Source organism: Castor canadensis, chromosome 19 (assembly GCF_047511655.1).
Source record: "Castor canadensis chromosome 19, mCasCan1.hap1v2, whole genome shotgun sequence".
Taxonomy (NCBI): domain Eukaryota; kingdom Metazoa; phylum Chordata; class Mammalia; order Rodentia; family Castoridae; genus Castor; species Castor canadensis.
This window is the reverse complement of record NC_133404.1, coordinates 41,909,931-41,930,769: the sequence shown is the minus strand read 5'-3', so window position 1 is coordinate 41,930,769 and position 20,839 is coordinate 41,909,931. Positions and strand designations below refer to the sequence as shown.

The 20,839-nt window shown below is 54.6% G+C and overlaps 2 protein-coding genes across 6 annotated transcripts in view; one reads left to right on the top strand and one right to left on the bottom strand.

Annotated features, from left to right (window-relative positions):
• The first annotated feature begins 1 nt into the window (after window position 1).
• Cib1 (calcium and integrin binding 1) lies at window positions 2-3,419 on the top strand. Its single transcript, XM_020177399.2, has 7 exons — window positions 2-190; window positions 323-357; window positions 1,241-1,349; window positions 2,309-2,459; window positions 2,578-2,696; window positions 2,783-2,871; window positions 3,184-3,419. The coding sequence occupies exons 1-7, from the start codon at window positions 140-142 to the stop codon at window positions 3,203-3,205; spliced, it is 576 nt and encodes a 191-aa protein (XP_020032988.1). The 5' UTR covers window positions 2-139; the 3' UTR covers window positions 3,206-3,419.
• Window positions 3,420-4,071: 652 nt separating this feature from the next.
• Sema4b (semaphorin 4B) overlaps window positions 4,072-20,839 on the bottom strand; it is a 37,329-nt gene continuing 20,561 nt past the window's right edge. For 2 of the 5 annotated variants that reach the window (XM_074061930.1, XM_074061931.1), the window contains 13 exons: window positions 15,376-15,539; window positions 15,186-15,248; window positions 13,270-13,368; window positions 12,498-12,609; window positions 12,122-12,235; window positions 11,843-11,994; window positions 10,218-10,399; window positions 9,957-10,107; window positions 8,619-8,829; window positions 8,402-8,517; window positions 7,994-8,160; window positions 6,066-6,151; window positions 4,072-5,799 (listed from right to left, as the gene is read on the bottom strand). In XM_074061930.1, the coding sequence (XP_073918031.1) occupies window positions 5,063-5,799; window positions 6,066-6,151; window positions 7,994-8,160; window positions 8,402-8,517; window positions 8,619-8,829; window positions 9,957-10,107; window positions 10,218-10,399; window positions 11,843-11,994; window positions 12,122-12,235; window positions 12,498-12,609; window positions 13,270-13,368; window positions 15,186-15,248; window positions 15,376-15,539 (2,354 nt within the window). In that variant the 3' untranslated portion in view covers window positions 4,072-5,062. The remainder of the gene's footprint in view (window positions 5,800-6,065; window positions 6,152-7,993; window positions 8,161-8,401; window positions 8,518-8,618; window positions 8,830-9,956; window positions 10,108-10,217; window positions 10,400-11,842; window positions 11,995-12,121; window positions 12,236-12,497; window positions 12,610-13,269; window positions 13,369-15,185; window positions 15,249-15,375; window positions 15,540-20,839) is intronic. The other 3 variants (XM_074061929.1, XM_020177397.2, XM_020177396.2) reach the window with 2 other exon arrangements.

Genomic DNA, 20,839 nt, shown 5'->3' with positions numbered 1-20,839 from the left:
TAAGCAGCGCTGGGAGCGTCTGGGCGGCACACGGAGGGGCGGGCCCCGGGGCGGTGGCGGTGAGGCGGCCCGAGGGCGGAAGTGAGAAAGTTGCCGGCGTCCGGAGGAGAGTTGGCGGAGCTGTGCGCGCGCCGCGGCCATGGGGGGCTCGGGCAGTCGCCTGTCCAAGGAGCTGCTGGCCGAGTACCAGGTGCGCGGGACATCGGCTCTCGGGGAGCTCGCGTGCGGGTCTGCGCCCCGCAGCGGGGTGCGGGTGGCCTTCGGGCGACCTGCTCAATCAACCCCCCACCACTTCCCTTCTTTCTGTGAATTTGCTTTCTAGGACTTGACCTTCTTGACCAAGCAGGAGATCCTTCTGTGAGTGGCGCCCCGGACCCCACCTCCGGATCCCCACCTTGGGATCCTCTAGAGGCGGTTCGGGTGGCGCTTTCCTGCAGACTGGCACACGGGGCATCCCCGCCTCGGAGGGAGGGGCAGGGCTTGGCGGAGGTCAACGGAGCTAGAACCGGAGGCCAGGAGTCCAAGGCCCGGCTGTGCGCCCTGGTCCCGGAATGTCCTCCCCGCCCAGCTTTGCACCGCGGAGCCGCCTATCTCCCCACGATGCAGGAAAAGTTGGGCGCTGTTCGCCTCTGCGCTCCTCTGGCTTCTGCGCTGCTCAGCTTCCTGCCCTCGTCTGGCAGGGGCTGCGGTAGTTCTGGGCCGACTTTGAGCCCTGGCAAAAACAGAGAGGCTTGGAGAGCCTGGCTCTTTCTTCTTCCAACTTTACCCGGATGGCATAGTAACCGTTAACGCATTTTGGCACTTAACCATGCGTCAGGACCTGTGCCAAGTGTTGCTTATCGTTACCGAGTCCTCAGGAGGGAGGTTCAGGACAGTGAAGCAGGTTCAGGGAAGTTTGGTAACTTGTCCAAGACTACACAGGGAGAAAGCGGATTTGGTGGCAGTTCCAGTGGGAACCATGTGGGGGCTTGGATGGTTCAGGGAAGCCTTGGGGAATGAAAGTGAGAATGAAATTGTGGTTTTGCTTTTTTCTCCCTGTCTTAAGGGCCAACTTCTGGCTCCTACCCCAACCTTTTGTAACTTACCTCCCTCTCTGGCTCACTGGTGTCACTGGCTCAGTTCTATGTACTTGTCTTAGCTTCTCACCTGGTTTATGACCATCCTTAAGGCAAGGAGTGGGCATGCAATCACACAGGGAGACTGAACCTTGGTGAGCACCAAGTTCCCCTCTCTCTGCCAGAGCCCACAAGCGGTTTTGTGAGCTGCTTCCCCTGGAGCATGCAACCACGGAGGAGTTCCTGCATGCACGAGTGCCCTTCGAGGTGATCTTCAACCTTCCAGAGCTCAAGGTGCGAACCCTCCCCTCGTCTCACCTGAACTCTTCCTGCCACTCCAAATTGATATCACGGTGTCACTGGTCCCTACTCCTATCTTTTTTTCTGCTTAGCCCTAATTTCCTGGTGACAAGGACTTCACCAAAAACACCCAGAATTATCTAGAATGATGCTTTTTTTTTTTTTTTTTTTTCCTCACTAGGATTTGAGCTCAGGGCTTTGCACTTGCTAGACAGACATTCTACCACTTGAGCTGCTCCGCCAGCCCTACAATGGTGCTTTTCCAACTGGGATTCTAGGATGCGTTATTGTAGGTTCAAAACCATTTTGTTGTTTTAGAGGAATTGAATTATTTATTTAAGTTTGAGAAACACTAACGAAGAGGAAGATTGCCATTCCACGGAGCTGCTGTGAAGTTTCCTGTGCAATGATCCTGGCTCAGTGCCTGTCACAAAATAGTTGTTCAGTTAAACGTTTATATTTTAAAATAACCAGCCCATCTTACTGCTTTTGCTTAGGATGACTTCCTCTTTCTGCTCTGACCTACTTATGTCATGTAGGCCTTTTTTTTTTTTTTTGCATTTCTGGGGATTGCCCTCAGGCCTTGCACTTGCTACTCAAGCAGCTCCACCACTTGAGCCACACCTAGCCCTTTTTGCTTTCAGGGTCTTGCATTTTTACCTGGGGCTGGCCTCGGACCAGGATCCTACCTCGGCCTCCTGTTTACTGGGATTACAGGCATGCATTGCCATTCCTGGCTTGTGTATGCCTTTTTATTTAGACTCCCAAGAAGCCATCACAGCTGGCTCAGTTGGCCCTCCTGTGTCCCCATGGCTTTCCATCCTAGCCCTAAAGCTTCCTCCTAATGAGCCTGGGCTCCATGTTGCAGGTACTAAGACTTGCTCTCTGAAGTTTCTAGTCAGGTCTTGCCCGGACTGCGTTCTGTGACATTCACAGAAGTCTTTCTCAACTAGGCCAACCCCTTCAAGGAGCGAATCTGCAGGGTCTTCTCCACGTCTCCCACCAGAGACAGCCTGGGCTTCGAGGACTTCCTGGACCTCCTTAGTGTGTTCAGTGACACAGCAACCCCAGACATCAAGTCCCACTATGCTTTCCGCATTTTCGGTAAGGACCAGGAGGGGCTTCCCTACGGGCCTGGTGATGATGCTGCTTGGAAAATGGGCGCCACTTGTGGAACTCCTCCTGACCACGTCCTTTTGGGCTTCCTGCGTCTGCCCCCCAGACTTTGATGACGATGGGACCCTGGACAGGGAAGACCTGAGCCGGCTCGTGAACTGCCTCACGGGAGAGGGGGAGGACATGCGGCTCAGCGATTCGGAGATGAAGCAGCTCATTGACAACGTGAGTCCTGGGCGGGACTGGCCGAGCGGGGCCCAGGAGACCGGGGGAAGGTTTGGGGCTGCAGCCTCATTTCTTCCCTTTCCTAGATCCTGGAAGAGTCGGACATTGACAGGGATGGGACCGTCAACCTCTCTGAGTTCCAGCATGTCATCTCCCGTTCTCCAGACTTTGCCAGGTATGACAGCGGGCCCTCTGCCATCTGGGTACCCAAGAGTTGTCCTCTGCTTCTAGGTCTGGGATTTTTATGATAGGTGGATGGGGTGAGAGAAAACTCCAGCTTCCTCTGAGTGTCTGTCCCAGAGGGGCAGGGGCTGCTGACACAGAGGAGAGAGGTGGGTATGTTTGGATTTAGTCCCTACCATCCTCTTCCATCAGAAAGTCCAGCTTGGGCTGGGGGTGTAGCTCAGTGGCAGAGCACGAGGGCCTGGGTTTGATTCCCCAGCACACACACACAAAAGACAACCCAATCAACTGTTCTCTTGTGCAGCTCCTTTAAGATTGTTCTGTGACAGCAGCGTGGGACCCGGCACCCTGTCCAAGACTACTCCATTGCCGAGCTGTGGCCAAGGCTATCCCTGCGGTGCCCGGGCTGGCCAAGCTGGGCCAGCCAGGAGCTGGCACTGTGCAGTCTGGCTCGGGGCAGGGAGGGAGGACCCTCCCTCTTCCCACCGCTGTGTCATCACTCTGTTTCTAATGATCAGTAATAAACCTTTGGAAGCTTTGGCCCTGCATGTGACATTAGACACACAGGGGAAGAAGACTGAACTTCTAGGAACCTTTGGTCCTACCTAGGAATAAAGTCACATGTGAAGAAGGGACCAGCAGGAAATGAAACCTTACCCTGCCCCCTACCCTAAATGAGGTGTGAGGAGCACATAGGTGGGACTTTCCCCAGTCCTGACTGTGGGTGTGGTTAGTTAAGGAGTTTCTGCCTGTATTGGAAACAATTTTGTTCGGGCTTCGGGAGAGGCTCAAGTGGTGGAGTGCCTGCCTCCCGCACAAGGCCCTGAGTTTTTTTTTTTTAAATGAGGTTTTGCTGTGTAGCCCAGACTTGCCTCAAACTCTCCATCCTCCTGCCTCAGCTCTCTCAAGTAGCTGGGATTACAGGCATGCACCGTCAGCCTGTGCTAGAGAGTTAATTTTATATGATCATTTGAAAAATTTACAAATCCACCCTTGCTGAACTGTACTGAATGTAGAGAGAAGGGGCTGAGGTGGACCAAGTGACCCCTACCCACAGTGGCTTAACCCCTCCTTGTAGCCATGCTCCCTGGGGCCAGGCTAGCCAGGCTAGGCTGGCTCTGGCTAATTAGGTATGGGAAGAGGAGGCTTGGAACCCCCAGAAAGACCAAACTCAAAAACACAAAAGTTCTTTATGAAGAAGGGCCATGATCGAAGAGTAATTCTTCAGATTTTATTTAAAAAAAAAAAAAAGGTAAAGTGCATCTTATTAAAAAAATAGAAAACACACAAATTCAGAGCCCCTGTGCTGGGCAGTATCAGTGTCCCTTGCAGTGGAGATAAGCAAGGTGTCTGTGAGGGGGAGGCAGGGAGAGAAGCTGGGGTACAGTTAAGTCCTTGTATTTGAGTTGGAAGGGGGCTGGGGGCTGGGATGGTGGCAAAAGACACAAGGGTTGTCTCAGACTGGGATGGAGGAAGTCAGGCAGCAGTCTTTTCCTTCACTTTTCCCAAGGGAAAGGTGAACCTTGTCACAAACTCCTCTGGGCTCCACTCCCTCTTACTCGTGGGGTCACAGCCTGATACAGGCCTGAGAGGTCCGGGAGCAGGATCTGAGCCCAGGGTCTAGTGAGGGCTGCAGAGCCAGCCTAGCCCTCTGTCCCTGAGGTGGTGGGTGACAGCGGCCATAGCTACATCCTTGGCTGGCTGGCGCCCGAGCTGCCCCAGCTCTGCAGTGAGGAAGGGCAGCCTGTGGCAGTGGAATAAGGCAGAAGAGGCCAGTTGGTGAGGGATTTCACTGTGTCACATACCACTCTGGATGTGTCCCCAAGGGCCCCAGAGGCCTGGAGGCTAGGAGTGTCAACTGGAGTGGCTATGTGTGTAGCATGCCATGCTGTCTCTTCCTCTCTGGCTTCACATTTTCAGCTGTTTCAAGGAAGGGCTCAGTTTAGTAAGGAGCAGTGTCCTGCCCACCTAGCCAGGCCCCACCAGGCCCTAGCCCGGGCGCTTTACAGCAGGCTGGCTGGGCTGGAGGGACCTTATGGCCTGGCTGAAAAGTAACGGATCAGCTGCCTCCCAGGTCCAGATGACAGGGCAGCATGGTGTGTCCCGTGGAGCAGAGGTCCAGCCAGGCCCTCTGCACATTCATGGCCCCCAAAACCAGGGTGGCCTCACTTAGAAGTCAGCTCTCACACCACCGAGTCACGGATCTCAGAGCCCAGGCGCACCCGGGGCCGGGGACACACTGGGGACACCTCCACAAAGCTGTCCTGGACGCTGAGTGGCCTCTTCTCTGACTCAGTGAAGACTCGGGGCCCTGGGGAGCTATCCGACAGGGCCTGGTAGCCTCGGTGGTCAAGTGGGGTGCTGGGGGGGCCAATCCCGTTGAGCGGTCGGGTCTCAGGTTGCTGCAGCCCGGCGCGGGTCTTGGGGTGCACACTAGCACCCTCCCCCTTCTTCAGGAAGACTTTCATGCCGTCCCGGTGCCGGTAGAGGAAAAACAAGACTAGAAGCACCACGGCTAGCCCAAAGAGCGTGCACATCACTAGGAACTCGTTCCAGTAGGACTTATCTACACTCCAGCTGCTGTGGCCTGTGGCTGGCGCACTCACACGTGACGTATTGATGACAGGATCTCTGCTACCCTGGCCTTCTTGGTCGGCCATCCCATCCTCCACCATCTCTGGGCAGTAGCTGGCCACCAGCTGTGAGAACCCCTCCTCTAGCGACCAGCACTGGAACACCCCCAGCCCCTGCTGGCTGCCCACCAACAGCAGGTCCCCCGTGGGCAACACACGACAGGAGGCTGAGGCATTGACAGGGGTCCCGTTGTGCAGCCAGAGGCGGGTGGCCAGGTTGGAGAGAAGTGGGCAGGCCAAGGTGTTCACAGAGTTGGGCTGGACCTGGACCTGCTCACACGGCTTGCCTGCGGGCAAAAGAGACACCGGGTGAAGGGGAGCTGGTGTCCACAGTCACTCTGGGCTCACCCCTCCTCCCCCTGGCTGTGCTCCAGGGCCATGACGGGCCTTCCTGGGGCCTCCTGGGACCGTCTTGAGTCTTCCTTTCTGGAGCCCTGCTTGTGGGACTGGGCACGTGGGGACGTGAGGGAAGATGTTTGCACCCAATGCCTAGCAGGAATCATCCAAGCAGATGCAGCCCTACCCCTCTTCCAGCCTTCCAGGGGTGCCTTACCTGCTGGGACAAAAGACCGGGGCCTGGCAGAAGAGGTGTTGCAGAGGTCCTTAGCATTGGCCCCCTCGATGTCCTGAATCCATGGCCTGAGGACCAGAGAGTCTGTGATAGACCAGGACATCCCACAAGTCCAACACCAGGACCAGAGCAGTGGATAGGGCACAGCCCTGAGCCCGTTCCCCACACCCACAGGGCTTGAGTGGGCTCTCTTGTACACAGCTCACTGCAGTATGAGCTCTGTACCATCTCTCTTCACGACAAATGCACAATGTGCCCTGAGAAAGTCTGGTAGGATAGCTGGGTCTGCATGTTGATAGCTTTTTCTTTCTTTATTTCGAACTGAGGTTTCGAACTCAGGGCCTCATGCTTACTGGGCAGGTGGTCTACCACTTGAGCCATGCCCCTCCCCGCTCAGGACTTCACACTTGCAAAGCAGGGGCTCTACCACTGGAGCCTTATTTCCAGTCCATTTTGCTCTGGTTATTTTGGGATGTGGTCTCACAAACTATTTGCTCAGCTGGCCTCTATTTGCTCTAAGCAGTCCTCTAGATCTCAGCCTCCCAAGCAGCTAGGATTACAGGCGTGAGCCACTGGTGCCTAGCTTTTTTTTTTTAAAAAAAATTGAGATAAGTTCTTGTTGTGTTGCCCTGGTTGGCCTCAAACTGGTAATCTTCCTGTCTCAGCCTCTCAACTGCTGGGATTACAGGCATGCAAGAGAGGTATTTCTTGATGCACTCAGGAAATAAAACTGAACCAAACATAAAGCATAAAATCACTTCAGAAATCCCACCCCATCTGCCACACAGCGATTGTGGCAGTTAGCTTTTCTGGTATGTCCTCCCAGGTGTATGTATGAAAATACATATACATTTGTACAAAACTGACAAATGTAGCCGGGGACCAGTGGCTCATGCCTGTAATCCCAGCTACTCAGGAAGCAGAGATCAGTAGGATCAAGGTTTTTTAGCATGGGCAAATAGTTCGTGAAAACTATTTGTGACATACCTCGAAAAATCCTTCACAAAAATAGGGCTGGAGGAGTGGCTCAAGGTGAAGTCCCTGAGTTCAAGCCCTAGTACCACAAAAACAAAACAAACAAAAAAACCCCAAAAAACAGGGAATCTAATCCTAGTCTAATACTAATTGCACCTTCGGCTCATAATAATTTTGTGTACTCTTTTTCCTACAGGTAAAAGAACACCATGAATGAAATATATCCCATGTTTATTTAAAACATTTGATGGGGCACTGGTGGATCACGCCTGTAATCCTAGTTCCTTGGGAGGCAAAGATCAGGAGAATCACAGTTCAAAGCCAGCCCAGGCATATAGTTCCAAGACCCTATCTCAAAAATAGCCAACAAAAGGGCTGGTGGAGGGGCTCAAGTGGTAGAGCCCCTGACTAGCAAGTGCGAGACCCTGAGTTTGAACCCCAGTACTGCCAAAAAAATTTGGAATTTTGTTTATTTTACTTCTAGGTAGAAATACCTGGGAGAGTAGCATAACAAGATTCACCATGATTCTTTCTCAGTGGTAGGATGAGGGTTGGTTTTTATTTTGTTGGTATTCATCCCTATTTTCTAAAAGAACATTTTATAATCCAAATGTTATTTGAAACCACTTTAAATTGTGTCTGTGGCTTCACGGACTGTTCTGTAACGCTCACTGTTACTGAACCATGTCCATGTACCAATCCACATTGTCCTGCATGGTTTTTCATGGCTGTCATCACTTTCTGGCAGGTGGGGCAAACAGTGACTATCTGACCTACAACACTTTTGAGAGGAAGTAGGGGAGCTCAGGACTAATTATGCAGGGACAGTGAGTGTCAATAGCACCATCCAGTAATCCTAGAGAGGCCTGGGGGAGCAGCCCTGAGGTCAAGTGCACCGTGCTGGACAGGTCGGAGTGGCCTTTGGGAACTCTCACCTGGAGGCCAGCTCAGGCCGGTAGAGGCTGACGTGCTTGCAGCTGGATCCACTCCAAGCACAATAGGGGTCACGGGCGAGGAGGCAGTCCCCACAGCTTGAGTACAGGCTGCAGTTGGCCATGGGCACCTGGACTACGCCCGAGTGGGAGGCGGCATACAGCAGCCCCTGCACAGCCAGACACAGGATGAGAGGTGAGCGTGGGCAGCTGGGGCCACCACCCATGGTCCACAAGAGTCACCCCAAGGGGCCTCCCTCATGTTCCGGGTCCCCCCTGCTTTCAGATCGCCTGTGCCACGAGCCTGGAGTCTATAACTTTCCACTTGCTGGGGCAGGGGAGGAAGGGCCCAGTGGGGACTGCCTGGCGATAAGGGAAGCACGCGCCCAGGGCTCCTTCCTGTCCGCTCACCCTGTGGCCGTCCAGGAGCAGGTTCTGCACAGGCTGTTCTGGAGAGAAGATCTGGAGCTCCTCAATGATGTGCACCCTGGAGCCCACGCTCACAGCCTTGTGCAGCCGGCCATCACCTGGAGCACGCACAGGACTCAGGCCCTGGGTGGAGCCCACCGCCCGTGACCCACCAGCCACGCCCCATGCCCTCGAGAGCCTGCCAGGCTGCAGGACTCACCAGTGCCCAGGAAGAGGACATCATAGGTGTTGTGCAATGCAGGGACTCGGTGCACGGCCACACGCTGGTAGCGCGCTTGGGGCTGCAGCAGCAGCAGCCGGCTGCGGACCTGCCCGTCCATCAGGAAGTGATCCTTGAGGAAATTCAACACTCGGTCCGGGAGCTGCAGGGACGAGTTGATCCTTCGCTCCCGGGCACTGTTGGTGATGCACTGGAGGAGAAGGCAGTGGCGTGAGCCTGCAGCACTACAGGGCATCAGGCAGGATGGGGCCCTGCCTCCCCAGTGGACAGCAGAGCATCTGACCCCTGCCTGTCTACAGAACGCCATCGTGTCGGCCTGAAGGCCCAGGGGTGTGGGGAAACCAAGGGCCTAGTGGGTTTCCTAGCTGGGCCTCCTCACCCCATTTGCACAGAGGTCTCAAGACCCCGCTAGCATCCTTCTACAGAGTCCCCAGGAAACCCAGGCTGCGCTCATTCGTGGTGTAGCCAGGAGAGCCAATTCTCATGCCTGCCTGGGCTGCCTGATCTCTGCCCAAGGGCTTCTGTGTGTGTGAGTTTACAAACCGAGTGTCCCTCAACCAACGAGCCACAGGAGCTGAGGATAATCAGTGCAGCTGGACCAGTGTGAGACAGGCTCCACACCACCCCATCCACCCCATGCTCAGCTCCCGTTGTCCACGGCAGCCAGGGGTTACCAAGGCACTCCTTCTCGGCTTTCCTCCCTGTCTCCCTTCCTCGTGCTGCTTCCTGGGGTGACGTCTTTTTGTTTCTTTCTTTCTTTTGATGGCACTGAGGTTTGAACTCAGGGCCTCTCACTTGCTAGGCAGGCATTCTTACCACTGGAGCCACCCTGCTAGCCCCTGGCGTTGCCTCTTATCTGTGTCTCAAGGTCTGCTTATTTTTTTTTTTTGGAAGTACTGGGGACTGAACTTGGGGCCTCGCACTTGCTAGGCAAGCACTCTAGCTCTTGAGCCACACCTCCAGTCCATCGAGGTCTGCTTTTGGGGACCCCATTATGCAAGCAAGGAAAGATGAAAGGACTGTTGCCTTTTGGCCTCGTCACCCAGTCACTTGATCATTATGTAAGGAGCTCGTGGCTCCTGGGGGAGGGACCAAGGGAAGGGACAATTACAATAGTGTACATTCAGTGCCCTGGGGACACACTTGCCTAGCCTGAGAAGGACAGGACTGAAGGCAGTTCCACATTCACATCACGTCTAACTCAGCAGGACAAGCAGGCCTCGGCTTAGTATGTCTCGTTTCAAGTGCTGTGTCCGAGGCTGGACAGCCCTGCCCCAGCGTGGCGTGGGACCCCGGGTGCAGGGAGCCCATACTCACAGCACCAGGCCGAGGCGTGGGCGCTGGGTGGGTCTCGGTGTACCACTGCTGCGTCTCCCGGTTCACTTTCTTGTAGAGGCCATCGAAGACCTTCTGCACATCTTTCATGGTGAAGACACAGACGGCAGAGCCCTCCGTGGTCCCCCTGTGCCTGCAAAGCAATGGCCAAATTAACCCGGGGGGTCTGGGGGGCTCAGCAGCTGGCTCTTGGTCCCAGTCACCCTCCACCCTCCCATCCCCAGCTAGTCCTAAGGCCCCTACCACTGGGACGTGAAGACCCCATAGAAACGGGTTTTGTCCCAGTCCTGGGGGCTGGGACTCAGCGTGAAGACATCCTGCAGCACGTTGAACGGGAAGCCGTCGTCGGGCCGGGAGCACAGCAGCTGGGCCTTCAGGAAGGACGTCCAGCGCTGCTGCAACACCCGCTCTCCGCCCTCATCGCCCTGGAGGACAGGAAGGGACAGGCTGGCTTAGACACAGGCTGGGGCTGCAGGCTGGAGGCAGTGTCTCCTTGCTGCGACTCCACAGAAGTAGCTGAGACAGACACCAAGAACGAGGAACAAGAGAAAGCCAGAGCCAGGCACCGGTGCTCACGCCTGTAATCCCAGCCACTCAGGAGGCAGAGATCAGGAGGATCACGGTTTGAAGCCAGCCCAGGCAAATAGTTAATAGTTCATGAGACCCTACCTCAAAAAACCACTTCACAAAAAAGGGCTGTTGGAGTGGCTCAAGGTATAGGACTGGAGTTCAAGCCCCAGTACCACCAAAAAAAAAAAAGAGAGAGAGAGAGAGAGAGAGAGAGAAAGAGAAAGCCAGGACAGGGTTTCACCTAAAATTGAAAATACATGGACTGGGAAGCCCGTCTGAACGGAGCAAGGGCTGGGATGCCACTCGGGCAGAGGGCTGACCCAGCCATGTGGGTGCACGCCTGTAGTCCCAGCCCTTGGGAGGCTGAAGCTGGAAGATCACTTGAGCCCGGGAGTTCTGGGCAGCCTGGGCAACAGAGCCAGAACCATCTCAAGAAATAAACAGATAAGGAACTAAAATAGGAAAAGGTGACCACGAGTGACTGCTTGGCAGAGCCCCCGGATGTGGCATAACTCCTGTTTGTAGAGAAGGTAATATGAACACACATGGAGTTTTAAAGGATCAGTAAGGAAGGGTCTACAGTGTCAATAGTGGCCCCTTCCTGTGGGGTGCACACCTCGTCCATACGAGTGGATTTAACCCACATAATAACCGACTTTCCACTTACAGTTTAGGAAGCTGGTTAACTCGGTGGCAGGGGAGGGACTTGCCAGGCCCCCATGACCAGCAGCGTTTGAACCTGGTCTCCTGGTCTATGCTTTTAAGCATGACACACCACTTTTGTGCCTTGTTGTTTTTGTCTGTACTTTCCTGTATTTTCACATTTTTCAAGTAAGACAAGACAAGTTTTTTTTTTTTTTAGTAGCACTGGGATTTGAACTCAGGGCCTCATACTTGCTAGGCAGGCTCTCTACCACTTGAGCCACTCTGCCAGCCCTTCATCTTGTTTTTTTTTTTTTTTTGGTACTAGGGTTTGAACTTTAGCTGGGATTACAGGCGTGAGCCACCGGCTCCTAACTGGTTTGGGTTTTTTTTGAGATAAGGTCTCATTAAATAGCCCAGGCTCATCTCAGACGCACTATGTAGCCTGGGCTGTTCTTGTGATCCTTCTGCCTCAGCCTCCCGAATGCAGGGATTACAGGGGTGCACCACCACATCTAGGCCCAGTTAAGAGATCTCTTGATTTAAAAGGAGAGACAGGCCACTGGCCAAGCTGTTGCTCCCTGGATATGAGAGAGACCACATGAACTTGCCCTCCAGGTCCCAGGATGGCCATCGTGATGGTTCAGCCTGCTCACCTTACAGATGCGGGCAACACGGGATACGATTGTGCTCTCAAAGAACTCAAACTCCTGGCCGGTCTCACTGAAGAAGAAGTAGACCTTATCGTCGTCACCCTGCAAGCTGCCCAGGCTCTCGGGAATGTAGGCTGAAGCCACAAAGGCCGGGTCTGTGGGGCCGGCAGGTGCACAGAGTCAGTCGAGGAACCGGGCCTGGCGACAGGCACTGCTGGGGAAGATGGCTCTCCCGAGGACCGGTGACCGCCCACGTGGGGAAGGGGGGCAGGAGAGCTTCACCTTGCAGCCAGTTGAGGGAGCTCTCGGTCTTGGTGGGCCGGAGGCTTTGGCTCCGGGAGATGACAGGGTCATTCCCCAGGAAGCTGCTGACTGTTCCAGTGTAGAGCTCGCCATCTGCCCAGAAAAGAGTCCCATGGGAACAGCTCCCTCACACGCCTCCCTCTCCCCACTCAGGACCCCGAGTGACCCCAGCACCGTCCGTCCTGCCTGCCGCACGCAGAGACAGAAACAAGAACTGGGAAAAGTGAAACCCGAGGGCACCCGGGGTCACTGGGCTCCCTGGGAATAGCAGTGTGGAAGCCACCAGCTCGGGCCTGGGATCCACCCTATCCAGAGCCGGCCCTTTAGCCTGTGCACTGCTGCCCCCAGCACTCACCAACCACCAGGGCCGTGGACTTGAAGTTGGGGTCAAAGGGACAACGACCCTTGCCATCCTCCAGAAGGACACTGCCCGTCTCGTCTCGAGCCAGAGTGAAGTTCGCCATGCTCTGCAGAGGAGCGACAGGTGGCTCAAGGGCTTGTCCGGGAAAGAGGAATGCACTCAGGGGAAAGGGGACAGCACATGCAGGCAGGTGAGGTGACAGGAGAGAAGGTGTCAAGAGCCATCCTCTTCACCTGGCACCTGGACTCTGTGCTGTCCGCTCACAGCAAGCAGCTACATCGAGTACTCAACCAGAAGCTAAGAGTTAGAAAGTTAATTGAGTGAGAAAAAGAGTGACACGGTGCAAACCCGGGTCCCTCCAACTTGCCCACCGGAGCTCCGGTGCACAGCCTAAATCTGCTGTGTTGTGAGACAGGAATGGAAGGGTGTGAGTGCCGAGGAGGTGGTCAGGTGGACACAGTGACCCGAGAGGACCAAGCAAGAGCAAGGGGGAGAAGCTGGAGAAAACCAGACAGCAGTGAGTCAGAGTCGGACAGGATCTCCGAGCAGGGCAATTGTGTGCCCCCCTTACCCGCCTCTGTGGGGGACCCCAACTCCTGGGGCTGGGCTGGGTTGGGCTGGGGGGTTGGGGCTCAGAGCCCACCACTACCCAGAAGCCTCCCGTGGGAGCCTCCCTTTCACCAGGGGGTCCTGGCTACAGAACAGCTCCATGGGCAGATGGGACAGTGCCCCAGGCACACCCCCGGGACGGAGGAAGAGCACTCACAATGTAGGTACACAGGGGGCTGAAGGCCGCTGTGCCACAGGAGAACAGGTGGCTGCTGTTGAGTGGCAGGAGGATCTTGATGTAGTTTTGACAGTCACGCTGGGGAAAGGAGGGAGAGGATGTCAAATCCAGACAATCCACCAGGGGACACCACTGAGCTCCCCTCCCCAGACCCCAGGCCAGGCTGGCGGGGTGATGGCCTCTGCCCCAGGGACTGGATGGTGACAGTCAAACATGGAACAAATGAGAATTCAGGAGCTTCCTAAGCCTGAGCCAGAGTGACACCTGTAGGGGACCCTGGGACTCTCTGCCAGCTTTGCCACAGGCAAGCATCTCCTGTCTGGCAGGGGAAAAGGACTTAGGCTATCTGGCCAGGCTGAGTTCCTCCAGAAGCCCCATGAAAGCCGAAACCCAGGGTCCCAGGTGCACCTGTCACCTGCACGTGGGATCTACTGATCTTCTCCAAAATTTGCTGCTCCTGATCTTCCTGTTCTCAGGAACAGCAATTCCATCGTTCAAGGGCTGAGGCCCCGGCCTTGGAGCCTCTTGAACCCAATTTCCCAGCAGGAAGTGTGGTGGCTCCAGGTTCAAAAGACAACCCGAATCTGACCACTTCCCACTCTCTTGTGGACACCACCCTGCAAAGGGCCACCTCTCCTCTCTCACACCTTGCTGGCCTCCCTCCTTTTTTCCACCTCCACAGAGGCTAATCTACCATGGTGAACATTGTTTATTTGTTTATTTATTTACTTTTTTTTTTTTTGAGAGTCTTGCTATGTAGCCTAGGCCTGGAACTCATGATTGTCCTGCCTCAGCCTCCTGAGTGCTAGGATCACAGGGGTGGCCACTGTGCCCAGCTCAGAGGAACCAGACACTGGTGGCTCACACCCCTGTAATCCGAGCTACTCAGGAAGCAGAAATCAGGAGGATCGTGGTTCTAAGCCAGCCCAGGGCAAATAATTTGCGAGACCCTATCTCAAAAATACCCAACACCAAACAGTGCTGGCAGAGTGGTTCAAGCTTCCCTAGCAAGTGTGAGGCCCTGAGTTCAAACCACAGTACGACCAAAAATAAATAAACAAACACAGGGGAAACCATGTTACCTCTACTGGGTCCCCAAATACTTCACTCAAGAGTGAAGTCCAAAGCCCTATTCCTCTAGACCCTACCCTCCACTTCCTTCTCAACCCAGCGTCTCTTTCGAGATTAAGTCGAACCTGACCACCTTTTAAACTGACCCATTTTTCACTGTTTTTTTTTTTTCTTTTCTTTTTCACAATTCTGTCTCCAGTGCTTACAGTTCCTGGGCACACACCGGTGCTTAACAGGGCTGGGGGTGTAGCTCACAGTAGGCCATTGCTGTGCAGGCGCCAGCCCCGGGTTTCATCCCCAGCGTTACAAACAAAAACAACTTGAGAAAGTGGTTAAAAAAGGCTGAGTCAGGAACAGCGGGACTTGAACCTGCACCTTGACCCCAGGGCTGGTGGCTCTTTTGCCTTCACTCGGCCCAGGAGGCCTCTGGGAATGGTGGTGGTGGGAGTTCTTCCAGGAGAGCCTGGGTGGGACCAGACCAGACCGTCAGACTTGTTACACTGGGGACATGTGTGGAGGGACATGCTGGTGGCTGATTTTGCTTGGTACTTCCCATTCGCCAGGTGCCTCACACCTACTAGCACACCGCCTCCTCAGTGGAGGCCCAGGAGACAAGCACCATTACCCTACTTTACAGGTGGGCACACTAAGGCTCGGGAAGTCAATCTACTTGTCCAAGGTTACAGAGATAGGAAGGATAGGGCTGGGTTCAGCTCAGGTGCAGCCTGGGACATCTATGCCCCTTCTACCACACCGGGCTGTCCCTGCTCCCACCTCAGCCCCTGTCCCCAGCCTCTAGCCTCCATCAGCCCCAGTCAGCTCACCTTGCGGTCCTTGCCCTTGAAGATGCACTGCTGCTTCCTGTCTGCGCCCGCACTCCACAGCAGCTGGGAAGGAGAGGGAGGCGGGTGTGCAGGGGACCAGGGGACCCCCCAGCAGAGCCCCTCAAGCCCTCTCCCACCTGCAGGTCCACCCTCCCCCTGCCCGATCCAGCCAGCCCTGCCCGGGGCTCACCTCCTGGTACTCCCCGCCGGGCAGGAAGCTCAGGCTGCTGCTGAGGGCGAACAGGGCCTCTCGGGCCCCCACGTACAGCGTCTCGCCATCCGCGCTCAGCAGAAGGGCTGTGTAGTTGGAGACGTTTTCAGCCTCAAATTTGAGGATGGGCCGCTCTTCGGAGCCTGGGGAGAGGAAGATGGACATGACCCAGGGCCGCCTCTCCCACCAGCCTCTAGAATGGACTGACTCCATCAAAGGCAGCTCGGCGAGGCAATGGGGGTGGGAGGGTGGGAGAGCAGCATTTCTGGACTCACAAACGTAAAAAAAAAGCACAGAGATATATGTAAAAAGGATGCTAATTACAGCCCCAGTCACATGAATGCAAACTTGAAAACAACCTGGGCCCAACCACAGGGAACTGGGTAAAAATAAATGACCACATTCCAGCCGATGAAATATTACGCAGCTGGCAAAAATGATGCGGCATTAGAAAGTCATGGTCAAAGTATGAAGGAAAGTGAAATAGACAGTCACAGGACATAAGAAAGGGAAACACATCTGATATTCCCCTTGGAGCGGCATTAGAGCCACAGAGAAGGAAAGGCAAGCGCAGCCCATCCCCCACCGTGGAGGGACCTCCTGGACCGTTCATGTGAACACAGCTCTGCTCAACTTTGAGTGCCGCACTCCCTGCCCCAGCATTCAAGGGAGACGGTATTCTCTTCTTTATCTGTTTTGGTGGCACTGGGGTTTGAACTCAGGGCCTCACTCTTGCTAGGCAGGCACTAACTCTGCCAGCTTGAGACAAACAGAACATTGATGTTACCATACTCAATCTCAGAAACTTGCATCGACAACAGACAGACACCAGCAGACAGAGGGCTGGCGTGGGGTGGCGTTAGGGAAGAGGGGAGACTTGGGTATCTGTCCCTGAGATGGACAGGTCACGAGATGGTATCAATGGCCAGTGGCATAAGATGCAGACGTGTAGGGTTGGGGGTGAGGGTTGGCGGTAGCAGACTTGCCTAGCCAGGTCAACCCCCTTGCCTGCATCTGGTCCCCAGCAGAACAAACGGGGAGCTCCTGTAATCCCAGCTACATGGGGGGTATCAGTGGGAGGACCCTGGTCCTAGGCCAGTTCATGCAAAAGCACGAGTCCCCATCCAAAAACTAAAGGAGGGAGGGTAGAGCACCTGCCTAGCAAGCATGAAGCCCAGTCCCCCCCAAAATAAAAAACAACTAAAGGAAAAAGGTCTGGGGAGTGCCTGCCTAGCAAGTGCAAGGCCCTGAGAGCGAACCCTGAATTTTGGGGGGGAGGGGGCAGCACTGGGGTTTGAACTCAGGGCCTCACTCTTGCTAGGCAGGTCTCTTCCATTTGAGCCACTCCATCAGCCCTTATTTTGTGGGGTTTTTTTAATTTTGAAATTGGTCTCCTGGTTTTATTGTGTTCATAACAAAACAAAAGATGGACTCAGAACCGGGTCACTTGCCCCCTCCCTTCTCCCCCACCCCCAGTCACAGCGCTGCGTCTCGTCCCCAGCGTTCTCTGACAGCAGCATCTGAGCTCAGCACACTCCAGCCCCAGCACAACTTCCTCTCCGGTTTTAGCTTCTTTTTTTAACTAGAAATCGGTTTGCTCTGCCCACCATAGCCACAGAGAATTCTTGCCCTTCTTGTCCTGGGTCACTTTGTGAGGCCGGGTCAGCAGGTTTTAGGAATGTTGACCACTTTGGTGACCCTGCCACTTCACTTCCTTGCCCCGAAACCCAGTTCCTCCAGGGTCCGCCCACCAATCCTGGGTTTCTTTGGTGATGGGGGGGGAACCAAAGAAACCCAGCTTAATCCATGATTAAGCTGGATGTCACCACAATCCAAGTCCTACCATGATTCATGTTGGCTTTTTTTTTTTTTTTTGCAGTACTGGGGCTTGAACTCAGGGCCTCCACCTTGAGCCACTCCACCAGCCCTTGTTTTGCGTTTTTTTTTCCAAGATATGGTCTCATGAACTATTTGCCCAGGTCTGGCTTTGAACCACGATCCTCCTGAGTAGCTAGGATTACAGGCGTGAGCCATGGTGCCCTTCTATCCCTTTTACAAACATTGTGTGCATTCGCGTACTATGGATACGAATTTTAACATTCACGTTGCAGAATATGTAACTATAAGGAAATACACTAATTATCTATCACTGAGGTTATTAAATGGGATGTACGGCCAGGTTCTTTTACGTTGTGGGAAAAAATATAAGCATAGGAAAAGGCTGTGCCACCAAACACTGAAAAGCGGAGTCCCTGGTGGGATTACAGGTGATTTTTTTCTCCTTTCACTATGTCTGGATTTGACAAAAAGGAGTTTACGCTGAAATGGGAGATGTAGGTTAGCAGGAAGAAGAAAAAAGAAGCAAACACCCCCGGATCCGCCAAGGTACCTTTTATGTGTTGAGTAACTAATGGGTTTGGAAGTAAATTATTTTAAAAATTCTAAGCAGCTCATGAGAACAGAAAAACAAAACGCAGCCCTCCAAGCAGCCCAGGCGTGACCTCACTGACCAGTGGGTCATGACCACAAAAAACAAGATCTTACGAAGCTGAGGCACAAAAGGGAACCACATGCCAACAAAGCACTGTATGGATGGATGGCCTCGCGGGCGTTTGTACGTACCCTCCACCTGGGTGAGGACACACAAAGGAGTGAACTAGAAACATAAAAATCAGAGTCAGAGAGCAAGGAAAAAATACATGAAGACATTTAATCTAGAAAGAAAGGAAGGACTGACATAAGCTGGTCCTAAAGTCTACATAACCACTAGAGAGAGGCTGCACATTTAATACTGAGCCTCCTGGCGGACAAAGAGAAAAGGGAAATGCAGTTCCTTTGTTCTCAACTGTTTAAGTAGGAAAACTTTTTTTTTCTAAACCATGTGGCAGCTGACACTGAAGCCCACTGAGACATGGGATGGATGGACAGTCACTAGGATGACAGCGGTCCCAGGCTGCACATCAGATGTCTCCTGTAAGGGAAGGTGGCACAGGGGACCACTGCAGAATTTACGAAGGATGTGCGTGGCTCTGCAGCTGGGAGTCTTGTCAGTCTGGAGCCAGAGTTAGACATGGGGCTGCACAGGCACTTCGTGGAGAAAGAAAGTCCACTGAGGTCAGAGGCCAACTGGAGGGTGGCGGTGGTCTGAGGAAGGCTTTTTGATCACACCAGACTCTAGGCCTTCTGCCTTGGAGTCACGGCCACAGCAGGCCCAGGTAGAGTCCCAGCATGGAACCCCACCCGTCCCCACAGCAGAAACTGCCCAGCACACCTTCCCTGCGCTTCACGTCGGGAGCACAGGTGCATGCTGGGTAAGCAGCCAACCTTCCTGTGCTCTGCTCCTGGGAGGATCCAGACCCCTAAGGCAGCCCTTCTGCTGGGCCACCCCGGGTCCCCTGCTGGGAAGGTGCCAGACTCCTCTGTTACCCCAGCTTACAAACAAGGAAATGAAAGTTCAGCGAGTTTAAACTCATGCAGAGCCTCACAGCAAAAGAGGAGCTTGGGAGGGGCGGGGCCCGATGGTTCCTGCCTGTAATCCTAGCTACTCAGGAGGCAGAGATCAGGAGGATCACGGGTCAAAACCAGCCTGGGCAAATAATTCACGAGACCCTATCTTGAAAAAACCCTTCACAAAACAGGGCTGGTGGAGTTTGGGCTCAGGAGTCTCCCTGCCCAAACTCTTGGTCCACCAAATGTGACTGGGCTGCAGCTACATCACCCAGGGCCTGGCCAGGGAGACTGGAGTGGGCAGCACAAGGCCCACACCTGGAGAAGCCCCAAGCCGGCCTTCTGCAGGGCAGCGAGGCCCTCAGCTGGCTGGGTGGATGCTTCCTCTAGGACCAGAGCGAATGAGCAAAGTGAAACTCGCAGGCACCTGGGAGGAATCAGCAAGATCAAGGCGTTCCCTTATCTTTTCTCCCGAGAGCCCGATCTGCCACCCATGGTTATCTGTGCCCACTGGAGGGGCGCTTCCACCTGGCGGGTGTGGCCTGGAACGCCAGCGAGAGGCCGCCCTTGGAATCTGTCCAGATATGAAAATGTCCAGAGGTGGAGATAAGCCTAAGCCCAAGTCCCACTTAGGCCTGGGAGGGGGTGGCAAGTTGCCCAGGGTTGCCCAGTCAAAGCAGGAGGGGAGGCCTGGGCATCTGCAGGCCCCAGGTCAGCAGCTGGACAACCCCTGCACCAGTTCCACTCGTGCTGGGAGGACACTGAGCCAAATGACACAGGGACAGAAAGGGGACGCGCCTCAGGGAAGTGGGCGACAGTTCTTGAGACAGGCGTCCCCACCCCCCCATTCTGGAGATTGCCTTCCACACTTGCCCTCATCCCTGTGGCCTGAGCCTCAGACTCAAAGCCACGGTGTGCTGATGACCTCAGCCGTCATAGTCTCCCCTGCCTTTGTGAACGTCACCAGGGCTGGGTACTCGGACTGGCTTTCTGGAGTCAGAGACCCTGGGTTCAAGTCCAGGTTCTTCCACTAACTAAGCTGTGTACCACTGGGACAAGCCACTTAACATCTGCAAGCCTCACTCTCCTTATCTGTAAAATGGAACAATAATAGCAGTCTGCCTCATCGGGTTGTCATCAGAAACAAGATCACATATGCAAATGACAATGTACGTAATAACCCACACTTACCGGGTGCTTTTCTCAAACAGTTCTGCACACGTTACCCATGCAGGCTTGTGCCAGGCACACGATCAACACTCAACAACAAACTCCAAAAGCCCTGCAGGGAAAGCCAGCCTGATCTGAGCAGCCAGAGAGGCTGGACGGCTGGGGGCTGGGGCCTCCTTGCCCGCACGGCTAAAGCACCTGCCCGGCGAGTGTCACTGGGCCTGACTGTGGTCACACGAGGGTCTCATGAACAAACAGTCCAGAAACAGAGATGGATGTATTGCAGGCAACTGCTTTGGTGCCTGAGCCATTCTGTGAGCAGCTGTGCTGTGAGTGGGGTTACTGCCTAAATTCCCCGCAGCCCGGGGTCACCTCAGAGTGACCGAGTGACTGTGTAGACGTCTGTGCAGGCACTGCCTGAGCCTGCCCGTGTGCTGTGTGTGTGTGTGTGTACACAGAACCAAAGGGCTTGTCTGTGCGTGTGTGCTCGCCCTGGGTGCTCTTTGTGCAGAGGTGACGGGACGGGGGTGTTTCCATGCCTCGCTCCCTGTGAGGCCTGGCAAACTTTGGTCAGGCTTTCATGTTCTCTGTTGTGGCTTGAGTGCCAAAGAGCGTGTCTTGCCTGGCCTCCTGGGCTGTGGGTGCACCTCCAACACCCTCCGACTCCAGTCCCCAGTGGCTGTCCCCTACAAAGAAAGCTGGACCTGCCTGAGGCTGGACAAAACCTCCGCACCTCCCCCGTCTGCCCCGCCTGCCCTGGGCAGCCTAAGCCAATGGTTTCTCCCTGCTGGGTGACATCCTTGGCGAAGGCTGCATGGAGCTGGCC

Coding starts and splice junctions, on each gene's coding strand:
- Cib1 (XM_020177399.2), top strand. CDS start 140: ATGGGGGGCTCGGGCAGTCGCCTGTCCAAGGAGCTGCTGGCCGAGTAC. Junction 2,697..2,782: donor TGAAGCAGCTCATTGACAAC/GTGAGTCCTGGG, acceptor TCCCTTTCCTAG/ATCCTGGAAGAGTCGGACAT. Junction 2,872..3,183: donor CGTTCTCCAGACTTTGCCAG/GTATGACAGCGG, acceptor TCTCTTGTGCAG/CTCCTTTAAGATTGTTCTGT.